We start from the raw sequence: 12,571 nt of genomic DNA on the forward strand, positions 1-12,571 counted from the left end.
AAATGTGGAATACCATGATGCTAATGTTTTACAAAACGAAAATCTAAACTGATGTAAAATGATCAAGAAAAGTTCTAATTCTCTGAGTTTTTTTAAATGTCACATTTTATAAATGTCACGCATTTTGCGTCTTTAACAGCCCTCCTGAGCTTGAAAAATCAAGTCATAATCACTGTCACTGTTGTTATATCCTATTTCACTGGCTTTTAATGAACACATGATGATCAGATTTGCCTTCTTCTTCTTTTTTTTTTTTTTTTTTAAAGAATGCCTTGGACACTCTTAGCAGATATTTAATTTTTTAGCTTGCCTTTAAAATATATTAGCCTGGGGGGGAAAAAAAGCGTAACCTTTTATTATAAAAGGCAATTCCTTGTGATTATGATGAAGCACAAAATGGCATTACGCCTATGTTAATATTACTGTCATCACGTTTGCCATTGCTACCAACTTCACTGATAATCAACCAGCTATATGACAATATTGATTAGACACAATATTGATATCAGTTACACAATTTCCTGTCTAAACACTCATTTTCTTAGTGACTGTCAGCTTGCTGTCTTACACAGTTAAACCATTATCAAAACCAAATTGGCATGCATCAGCTTTTCCTCCTAAACTATGTAAGATTTCCCTTGGCATGGTTTGGGTATGAGTGGGTCACACAGCTAATGAGTGTTCAAACAGCTGCATGATCCCAGCTGTAGATCACTTTGGATTAAATAAAATCATCTGCAAATAATTACAGGCAACCATCCAGGAAAAGTCTCAGAAAACAAGCTGTTACATGTAATTTTTCATTTAAAGATTCATTGTGGTGTTATATCAGTTTTTTAATAGGTCTGATTTTTCTTTACAAAAGTAAACTTGCTTCATTTTGTAATGATCTCCAGAACTGCATCAGGTACAGTTTGTTACTGAGAAACATGGTTGAAACCTATAAGCCCTAACTAAACATTACATGTATAATATAAAGGTTCTGGGGTCTGGCTTTGCCCTGAAGCTGAGCATGAGGATTGAAAGTCGTTGCTTAGTGAGATGAGCGTTTGTTTTTCTACAGAGCAATGCACCGGCCGAGGGTCAGTTTGCCAATCATGCACAGGGTGGGCTTTGCTGTTTAAAGAGCTCGAGGTGACCGATCCGTAGGTATTGCCACGTGCGCGCGCTGTCTGAAACAGTCCGGGAAAGTTTTCCGGGGGGCACTTTCTTTTAATCATCCGACTCCTACAAAACGATTTCAGCCGCTTTCTTATTACCACATCGTAATTTGTGCCACGTAAATCGCCAGGCTGGATTTGCCCGACCCTAGAAACTGGTGGAGCGGGGGCAAATCGTGGAGGACCGAGAAGCGGTACACCCGAGGGGGCAACATGACGGCGGATTCGCCTGAGCCCGCGCACATGCCTGTGCCCGTGCCCACGCCTGTTCACACGCCTGCCGACGGGACCGAGCGGGACGTCAGCGAGCGAGTGTTCATTAACGTGTCGGGGCTGCGCTTCGAGACGCAGCTTAAGACTCTCTCCCGCTTTCCAAATACACTGCTGGGTGACCCGCGCAAACGCACCCGCTTCTTTGACCCGCTCCGGAACGAGTACTTCTTCGACCGGAACCGACCGAGCTTCGACGCCATCCTGTACTACTACCAGTCCGGCGGGAGGCTCCGCAGACCCATGAACGTGCCGGTGGAGATTTTCATGGAGGAGATCAAGTTTTATGAGATTGATGATGCGGTAATACAGGGCTTCATCGATGACGAAGGTCTCAGCAAAGAGGAGACGCGCCCGATGCCCACCTCCGAGTTCCAGCGGCAGGTGTGGCTCCTGTTTGAGTATCCAGACAGCTCCAGAGCAGCCCGACTGATTGCCATCATTTCAGTAATGGTCATTATAGTTTCAATCGTCATCTTCTGCTTGGAGACCTTACCAGAATTCAGAAGCTCTGGAGATGTTCCGGGCAGAAAAGCAACAGGTAACGGGACGACTGAAGAAGTTTTGCATGGCAACCCGTTCACGGACCCGTTCTTCCTCCTCGAGACGCTGTGCATCAGCTGGTTCTCCTTCGAGATGTTCATGAGGTTCATATCGTGCCCGAGCAAGTCCGCTTTCTACAAGGACATAATGAACACGATCGACATCGTCGCGATTGTGCCGTATTTCATCACGCTGGGTCTGGAGCTCGCGGAAAACCGCGGGAACGCGCAGCAGGCCGCGTCCCTGACCGTGCTCAGAGTCGTGCGGCTCGTGCGTGTCTTCCGCATTTTCAAACTCTCGCGGCACTCCAAGGGGCTGCAGATCCTGGGCCGGACGCTACACGCCAGCATGCGCGAAATGGCACTGCTAATCTTCTTCCTCATCATTGGCATCGTCCTGTTCTCCAGCGCGGTCTTCTTCGCTGAGGTCGACGACCCCGATTCGAGCTTCACGAGCATACCGGAGTCGTTCTGGTGGGCTGTGGTTACAATGACTACAGTGGGATATGGAGACATGAGTCCCGTCACACTGGGTGGTAAAATAGTCGGTTCGATGTGCGCAGTGGCCGGTGTGCTCACCATTGCGCTGCCGGTGCCTGTCATCGTGTCCAACTTCAGCTATTTCTACCATCGAGAAACCAACCAGGATGATAACAGCACCTACACGCATGTGACCTGCGGGCGCCAGGTGACCTCGTCTGATGAGGACAACATGCCCAAAGGCGAAAGTAAAGTCACGCTTATTATATCAGAGTGCTCAGAAAATAATAATGATGATGATGACTTACATTTCTCAATATACTGTAATTTTAATCCTGATGAATACACAGGGAAGCTGACAGATGTCTGAGCAACTCAAATAACTCAAAACATTTCTAAAGGGCATTCGAGTTCTCAGAGTGAGAGTGGGGTATTTCATTTTATCAAATATATTGCAAAAGTCATCTACCAATTTAATCAGCTCAGCCTGTGGTTTTATTTTTGGAACTGGTAGCTGGTCAGATAAACTGGATACTTCAGCAGGAAAAGGTATTTTTTTTTTTTTTTTTTTAACAATTAATGATTGTTTTTATTTATACTTATTTGCCTGCTTGACTAATCCCTTGTATCGAATGGGTTTATTCAAAACCTCAATAACTCTTAAACAAGTAGGTCTGTAAATGATGTCAACTTGGACATCATTTGTTTGGTGGGTAATGAGGTCAGGAAAAAAAGCGAAATAACATCAATAAATAGACAAAACATTTTGTACACATTAAATTACCGATCGTAATATTTAATTCAAACATTTGGATTACTTTTATAAAATAAACCTGGACTGATGAGGTTTTAAGAATGTATGTTTTAGATAATGTGTTGTAAATTTATGAACAAAAAAAGTTGGATAATCCTTAACTCTCAGAAAAAAAGTTTACCCACCCTTGTCTAGGGTTAAGGTTACTATATATACAGTGAGGAAAATAAGTATTTGAACACCCTGCTATTTTGCAAGTTCTCCCACTTAGAAATCATGGAGGGGTCTGAAATTGTCATCGTAGGTGCATGTCCATTGTGAGGGACATAATCTAAAAAAAAAAAATCCAGAAATCACAATGTATGATTTTTAAACTATTTATTTGTATGATACAGCTGCAAATAAGTATTTGAACACCTGTCTATCAGCTAGAATTCTGACCCTCAAAGACCTGTTAGTCTGCCTTTAAAATGTCCACCTCCACTACATTTATTATCCTAAATTAGATGCACCTGTTTGAGGTTGTTAGCTGCATAAAGACACCTGCCCACCCCATACAATCAGTAAGAATCCAACTACTAACATGGCCAAGACCAAAGAGCTGTCCAAAGACACTAGAGACAAAATTGTACACCTCCACAAGGCTGGAAAGGGCTACGGGGAAATTGCTAAGCAGCTTGGTTGGACCACTGTTGGAGCAATCATTAGAAAATGGAAGAAGCTAAACGTGACTGTCAACCTCCCTCGGACTGGGGCTCCATGAAAGATCTCACCTCGTGGGGTCTCAATGATCCTAAGGAAGGTGAGAAATCAACCCAGAACTACACGGGAGGAGCTGGTAAATGACCTGAAAAGAGCTGGGACCACCGTTTCCAAGGTTACTGTTGGTAATACACTAAGACGTCATGGTTTGAAATCATGCATGGCACGGAAGGTTCCCCTGCTTAAACCAGCACATGTCCAGGCACGTCTTAAGTTTGCCAATGACCATTTGGTGATCCAGAGGAGTCATGGGAGAAAGTCATGTGGTCAGATGAGACCAAAATAGAACTTTTGGGTCATAATTCCACTAAAAGTGTTTGAAGGAAGAAGAATGATGAGTACCATCCCAAGAACACAATCCCTACTGTGAAGCATGGGGGTGGTAGCATCATGCTTTTGGGGTGTTTTTCTGCACATGGGACAGGGCGACTGCACTGTATTAAGGAAAGGATGACCGGGCCATGTATTGCGAGATTTTGGGGAACAACCTCCTTCCCTCAGTTAGAGCATTGAAGATGGGTCGAGGCTGGGTCTTCCAACATGACAATGACCAGAAGCACACAGCCAGGATAACCAAGGAGTGGCTCTGTAAGAAGCATATCAAGGTTCTGGCTTGGCCTAGCCAGTCTCCAGACCTAAACCCAATAGAAAATCTTTGGTGGGAGCTCAAACTCTGTGTTTCTCAGGGACAGGCCAGAAACCTGACTGATCTAGAGAAGATCTGTGTGGAGGAGTGGGCCAAAATCCCTCCTGCAGTGTGTGCAAACCTGGTGAAAAACTACAGGAAACGTTTGATCTCTGTAATTGCAAACAAAGGCTACTGTACCAAATATTAACATTGACTTTCTCAGGTGTTCAAATACTTATTTGCAGCTGTATCATACAAATAAATAGTTAAAAAATTATACATTGTGATTTCTGGATTTTTTTTTTAGATTATGTCTCTCACAGTGGACATGCACCTACGATGACAATTTCAGACCCCTCCATTATTTCTAAGTGTGAGAACTTGCAAAATAGCAGGGTGTTCAAATACTTATTTTCCTCACTGTGTATATATATATATATATATAAAAGTTACCTTTATACATATACACTTAACTTCGAGGCTTCCACACATTTAAAAAGAAAATGTATAGTATTATATAGTGTGTAGGATAATGTTCATGTGCTTATAGGGTTTGTGGAATTGATCTTACAGCTGAAGGTGTCCTTGGCTTACATTAGAGGGCTGATTTATAGTCACAAGCCTAAGGCCAAAATAATGAATGTTATTACATTTGAGAACAATGTAGTCTCATAAAAACCCTGGCATAGTTGGCAAATTAAAAAACTTTTCCTTTACACTTGTGTAAAACTCCAGGAACAAAAATGAGAAATACGAAGTTTCCAGGAGAAACCAAGAGAAATGTTTATGTGAACTGAGAAAAATGAATTACCACGTGCTTTGTTGACATAAAAAAAAAAAAAAGATATTGTAAATATTAAGTTGCATTAAGGACATTGTTTACATGCAACTTAATGCTTACACTTACTGGTTACTTTATTAGGAATACCAGTGCACCTGCAAATTTCTGTCATTATCCAGTCTGCCAATCTGGGCAGGTTTGCACATTTTAGAAACTGCTGCTCTTCTTCTCTTTCACGCATATCAGTCTCTGTAGTTTGCAGAGCAAGGCATGGAAAAAAAAATCACTTTCAGTGAGCCTTGTTGAGAAAAGTTAGGGGGAAATAGCCAAGCTGGCAGGAAGCCCACATTAACTCACATAACCATTATATTCAACTGTGGTATGCAGAAAAATATTTTAGCACACAGGACATTCAGCATGACATCAAACTTTTTGCCAGATGGACTACAACAGTAGATTAATCAAGTGTCTCCTCTGTAGTGGACAGAGGTTTATAAACAGGAAAGTTGAACAGCAGAGAACGAATTGATATCTTAATGAACTATGTTCTAAGAGAAAATGGGGTCTTTTCTCTCAGGGGTCTTTTGAAGTGACTGCTGAATGTGTGTAGTATAAATTAGTCAACTGGCGCCATCTTGTGGTCACATTGTAGAGTCCTCTAGGCGCTCTTATTCAGGTAAACACAGTTGATTTACTCAGGAATTTTTTTTTTACTTAACTGAACCTGTAAAATAATGTATATGTAATGTACTTCATGTATTTGTAGATGATCTGTCATGCTTACATGAAACTTGCGACCGTTTTAGCAATTACAAAATACATTTTCCAAGTAATCTTTACATTTCTGTCAGAATTTTTCTGATATTTTAACACATTATAAACTGTGTGGAAAAAACATCTGCTGAACTTAACTGAACCACAATACAATAAGGCTTGTGCATTTTCTGTTTTATTTTTGATAAATAAAATTATTTTTTGATAAACATTTTTCCATTAGGTTCAGTTTCCCACTAAGCAGAAATAGAATGTATAATTGTATAATTATATATATATATATATATATATATATATATATATATATATATATATATATATATATATATATATATATATATATATATATATATATATATATTTTTTTTTTTTTTTTTTTAACATTCAAATAGTATTTAAAGCTACCCTTTTAGAGTTTGGGACTTTATTGAACTTCAAGGGTTTTCCAGTGGGTTCTTCAAAGCTCCAAAACTGTTCTAGTTTTCAGAAAGGGAAACAGTTTATTAAGACATAAAGACTATAAGACTACAAGATGGTCTTGGTGATTAGCATTACTCAGCCTTAGCCGACTCAGCGTGAAGCAGATTGATATGTAAGATAATAAGATGTTGCCGCTTTCCAAGAAGGTAAGAATCAATAATGCTTTCTTCACCAAAAATATGAAAACATTTTCTTAATGGTGAATGTCAGGTAGTACCAATGACACCACCATAGATAAATGACAGAATTGCTCTTGCAGAGCAAAAGGACAAAAAGAAAGGAAGTGATTGAGATGCAAACTGCAGAATGGAAAAAGCCTGCCTATTTCTTATTTATGACATTCAGCAGTTAAGCGCTCACTCCTTCTGCTGCTTCTGCTGCTGCCCAAACAGCATCTCATGGTGAAAACCATTAAGCCTTAAAACATAGGCTGGCTGAAAGATGACATTATGTTCCACAGTGACAACAACTGATTTTCTGATTCTTACTTTTTGATACTTTTACCTAATATTTAGGAGCAAATGTTCTCTGGCAGGTACAGTGTAAAATCACTTATATAAAGTACATCAGAATTTAATGAGTAAACGTAAAAGTATACTACTCTAGTGGAAATCTGAAATTAAATAATTACTGCACAGTTTTATTATAAGCTGTTCAAGAAAAGGCACAACAACATCAAAAAAGTGGTATAAATAATTCTAGCAATTATACTGTCATCAACAATAGTAATAATAACAACTAAATATATATATATATATATATATATATATATATATATATATATATATATATATATATATATATATATATATATATATAGTTTCTATTGCTAGATTAATAGCTATCATATAGTTTCAAAATATGCAGCTTGATCATTGATTTGTCATCAGCTGGGAGAAATAGCATTTTATTTTTTTTGGACATTTTTCAATAACAGTTAAAGGAAAGTGCAAAAAAATTTTTAAAGTGTGCCTTAAATAGACAGGAACATATAAAACAGACACTGCTTAATATTAAAAAATGGACCCACAATCTTTATCCATGCAGCCAATACACTACTTTAAGCTTTGGTTAGGTTACTTGGGTGTAGCCTTACCACCCTTACCAACTCTAACTCCCCAAAAGCGTGTACTAGTACAAAATGTTCATGCATGCAGATTCAATAGAATACAATGGAGTTCCTGCATGCAGATAGGGCCCCTGCTGTAAATGTTAGAGTTTGAATAGATTGATAAGGTATATACATGCTTTTATGTGTTCATTCAGTAAATCATAACTAGCTCATCATGATGCTCACTGTTTGGCACATCATATCTCCTGAGCATTAGGAACTGCAGATAAACTATGTGCTGTTATGTCATTGTATGGTCATGTATTTTACTCCATAGCATGCAGCATATGTTTTCCAAATACAAATTGTATACATAATATGTCCTATGTTAAAGTATTGCCATGCATTGTGTGATCTTTAAACCCCTGGGATTAAAAAATCAGAATTTTCTTCTATAATGAATCCAGGATGCACTGATATTGAATTAGGAGGCTCAGCAAGACTCTTCGTCTGGTGTCCTGTTCACTCCAGAGGAAGTGAGAACACCTCATCATTTGCTCTGTTCATTGCCTTACGTCACTGACCCGTTGTCCCAGAGGTGGAAGTGTCCCATAGGTGGCGTGATATACTATTCAGAAAGTATGATCCTATGCGGTTTAGACCTGGCCGTGAGCTCTGTGATGTGTGTGTGTGTGTGTGTGTGTGGCGGAGCGCGCGCGCCGCGGCAGCCTGCGTTACAGAGCCGGTCTGCATTGCGTCGAACTCCCTCCCCCACCCTCGCGCTCCCCTGCTTCCCCATGTGCACCCGGTGTATACTGGCCTAGTATTAAGGAATTACTCTATATCCCCTCATTGATCCCTCTCCCACCCCCCCACCACCTCTCATTATTTAAGCACTCTTCTACCTCCATTCCCCGTTGCTTGCGCGGACAGATAAAGCAGACCTCTCGTCCTCTTGTCTACGCGAAAGAGAGGAAATTTCTGCTGAATCAGTGATGTCTGGAAATGGCATGAGCAACCCCCCCCCCAACACACACACATTCTCCTCTCAATCCTCCCACCCACCCCCAACCCAACTTTAATGCATCCCCCCACCCTTCCTCCGAGCTGCAGCAGTAGTCTGTCCTGCGGTATAAACCTTATTCACGCGCCGAGGTGCCGCCGCACGAGCACCGCACCGCACTGCACCGGAAGGAGGGAGGTTGCAGCTTTTGTTTTTTAATTCCATTTGTGAGCACTTTTTCCCCCCTCCTCGTCCGCTCTCCCTGCATTCTCATCCCTTGCGCATCTAAAAGTACCCATTTATTTTCAAGAAATAACACTTGCGACTTAAGATGGTCAGGTGTCATATAGCCAAGGATAAACCAACTGCAGCTTCAGAGGACTGTCCGCACACGAAACGACATGTAAAGTGCTAATGAATGAACACAAGACGAAAGAAGAGCTCTACTATTAGATGACAAGAGGCATTTCATCCGCTTCCAATATCTTCAAGAGGTAAGCACCTGTACCTGGTGGATATGAAGAGCCTTTGCTTTACTCTGCACTGCTTCTCTTTATTTAGTTCCAAAAAGTCAAGCCTGCTGGGTTTTTTTTTGTTTTGTTTTGTTTTTTATTGCTTTGGAGTGAGAGCCAGGGTTCCAGTCCTGAGAAGTAGCCCAGCCTGCATGTGAGCTAAGAGTAAAAGTGACATGGTCATGTCAGATCATTTTTTACTTGGAGCAAAGCAATGGTTTGGAAAGTACACATTTGATTCACAAAGCATTTAAGTAGATATGTGGATAGACCCAGAAGAAGATAGCTGGCAAGGGAAATAAATAAATATCTATATATATAAATAAATAAATAATGGAAGTGGAAATTGCTGAGCTAGCAAATATCTCCACTGTTCGATCCATTTTTTTCTCTGACTATGTGGCAGAGGCAGCAGTAGCGGATGCAGTGGAAAGGAGCGATGGTGGAGTCAGCGGGAGCTGCAGTCGGTCCACACTGAGGAAAACTGGTCTAGCTCATAGCTTTGGGCACAAAAATCAAAGCAGGACAGGGAAAGTGAGCTAAGGAGGAATTCAGGACGAGAACTACATGTCTGTTCCATTGCACTAAACGCAGTCCCGCATCTCCTGCAGTGCTTCGACTTGGACTTGCAGGATGACCGTAGTGGCTGGAGATAACATGGATGAAACATCAGCTGTCCCGGGGCATCCTCAGGACACGTATTCTCCTGATCATGATGACCATGAATGCTCTGAAAGGGTAGTCATCAACATAGCTGGGCTGCGCTTTGAAACACAACTCAAAACACTCGCCCAGTTTCCAGAGACTCTGCTTGGGAACCCAAAGAAGAGAATGCGTTATTTTGATCCTTTGAGAAATGAGTATTTTTTTGACCGGAACCGTCCTAGTTTTGATGCAATCCTATACTACTATCAGTCTGGGGGGCGGTTGAGGAGGCCAGTAAATGTCCCATTGGATATGTTCTCGGAAGAAATTAAGTTCTATGAACTTGGAGCTGAGGCAATGGAAAAGTTCCGTGAGGATGAAGGATTCATCCGAGAAGAAGAACGACCCTTGCCCGAACGTGAGTTCCAACGCCAGGTCTGGCTTCTGTTTGAGCACCCTGAAAGCTCAGGTCCAGCCAGAGGAATTGCCATAGTGTCTGTCATGGTCATTTTAATTTCCATTGTCATTTTCTGTTTGGAAACTTTGCCAGAACTAAAGGAGGACCCTGCGGGGAGAATGAAGAAAGTAGGGAACACCACCTATTACTACAAACCAAACATCCTTACAGATCCCTTCTTTATTGTAGAGACCCTCTGCATAATCTGGTTCTCATTTGAACTTATAGTACGATTCCTTGCATGTCCCAGCAAAGCAGCCTTCTTTAAGAACATGATGAACACCATAGATGTTGTAGCTATCATCCCTTACTTTATTACACTGGGCACAGAGCTGGCAGAAGAATCGGAAGGTAAGGAGGCCAAGGGGGAACAGGCAACATCACTGGCCATTCTCAGGGTGATTCGTCTGGTCAGGGTGTTTAGGATCTTCAAGCTGTCCAGACATTCCAAAGGCCTGCAGATTTTAGGGCAAACTCTAAAAGCTAGTATGCGGGAGCTTGGATTGCTTATCTTCTTCCTCTTCATTGGTGTCATCTTGTTTTCGAGTGCTGTGTACTTTGCAGAAGCTGATGAGGCTGAGTCATACTTCAGCAGTATCCCTGATGCGTTCTGGTGGGCTGTTGTATCAATGACCACAGTTGGCTATGGAGACATGGTCCCTGTCACTATAGGGGGCAAAATTGTAGGTTCTCTGTGTGCAATCGCTGGTGTGCTGACCATTGCCCTACCAGTGCCTGTCATTGTATCCAACTTCAACTACTTCTACCACAGGGAAACCGAGGGTGAGGAGCAAGCCCAGCTCCTGAATGTGAGTAACCCCAACATCGCTTCCGACTCCGATTCCAGTCGCCGCAGTTCCTCAGTTGTCAGCAAGTCTGAGTATATGGAAATCGATGGAGACATTAATAACAGTATGGACAACTTCAGAGATGCCAACCTTAGAACTGGCAATTACCCAATATCTAACCAAAATTGTGTTAACAAAAGTAAGCTGCTAACTGATGTTTAGAGTCCAGATATGTACTACAGGAACGTCGCGATTCAGTAGTCATTTTATTTAACTCCCTTGTGCACTCCTGCTCCAACTATTATTCTCTGCAGATGAAAGGGGAAGAGATGAAAATATGACATAAATACCTATCATGTGTATGTATATATACATACATATATATATATATATATATATATATATATATATATATATATATATATATATATATATATATATATATATATATATATATATAGTTAGTTAGTTTAATGAATTTATAACAGGGCAATGCACATAGGCTATGCATAGGAAAACATCCCTCTCTCGAATGTACAGAATGCATACTTAACCAAAAGGCCATGGAGAGGACAAGGCTCTGGATCGCTCTTTTGAGCTGGCAGTGAAGTGATGTAGAAACATTATGCATGGATTACAGATTACATATCAGCAAGTTGCACAGTGCATCCAAAACAAAAAGCATAAAATTACTCAGTTCCACAAGGACAAGCCAAGCCATCTACAGTGTTTGGCCTATATTTGGCCCTCTCTTCAGTACTCCAGACCTACTGACCAGCAAAGCACCTTATATGAACAAAACTGATCACCTGCTGGGATGCTGTGAGGGAAAAAAACACCACCTCATGGACATCTGCAATGCTGCTATTTTCCAGCAGAAGCTGTAATAGATATCACCAAGTGATTTGATGCCATGCCCTTTAGATGCAAGACAGCACAATGATGGAATAATAGCTTAATCATAAGCATGTTTAGACTCATTTTGATATCAGCATGTGTGAGATGTTACCTCATTCTATATGATATCTTTTTTCCTCGCCATTTATTCCCTATAGTTCGTTTCCATGAAAAGTGCACTGGTTTGATATGATTTGAAATGCTTCTCATTTAAGCATATCTTAAGGACTGAATGTTTAAACCTAAGGGAAACAGGATCTTGATGGGATCATAGCATGTTAAAATAACTTGCATTATGGCCTATTCAAACTAAGGTACTGTGTATCCTAGTATATTTAATGCATGACAGCAGTATTATACAGCTTGTTGCTATTTAGACACTCCTCTGGAGTGTTATTGTTACTATCAGGGAAACTATGGACGTTGAGTCCTGAAATTTTCTGAAATGTGACACAAAAAAAAAAACAACATGAGCAAGACCCAGCACAGGGACGCAAACTTTCTAATCTAAAAAGTAGTCAAAAAAGCAAAGAAAACAAAACAAATAATACTACAAAATTGCATATACTCATACTAAGTATCTGTTA

The 12,571-nt window shown here is 40.7% G+C and overlaps 2 protein-coding genes across 2 annotated transcripts; both read left to right on the forward strand.

Annotated features, from left to right (window-relative positions):
• The first annotated feature begins 795 nt into the window (after positions 1 to 795).
• On the forward strand, positions 796 to 8,464 carry kcna6a (potassium voltage-gated channel, shaker-related, subfamily, member 6 a). Its single transcript, XM_083560099.1, has 2 exons — positions 796 to 3,001; positions 8,150 to 8,464. Exon 1 carries the CDS (start codon positions 1,374 to 1,376, stop codon positions 2,820 to 2,822), a length of 1,449 nt encoding a protein of 482 aa, XP_083416225.1. The 5' UTR covers positions 796 to 1,373; the 3' UTR covers positions 2,823 to 3,001; positions 8,150 to 8,464.
• A 441-nt stretch (positions 8,465 to 8,905) lies between these two features.
• Positions 8,906 to 11,413, forward strand: kcna1a (potassium voltage-gated channel, shaker-related subfamily, member 1a). Its single transcript, XM_083559976.1, has 2 exons — positions 8,906 to 9,179; positions 9,604 to 11,413. Exon 2 carries the CDS (start codon positions 9,831 to 9,833, stop codon positions 11,307 to 11,309), a length of 1,479 nt encoding a protein of 492 aa, XP_083416102.1. The 5' UTR covers positions 8,906 to 9,179; positions 9,604 to 9,830; the 3' UTR covers positions 11,310 to 11,413.
• Positions 11,414 to 12,571: the final 1,158 nt, after the last annotated feature.

The sequence above is a fragment of the Silurus aristotelis genome, assembly GCF_946808225.1.
Source record: "Silurus aristotelis genome assembly, chromosome: 14".
NCBI lineage: Eukaryota > Metazoa > Chordata > Actinopteri > Siluriformes > Siluridae > Silurus > Silurus aristotelis.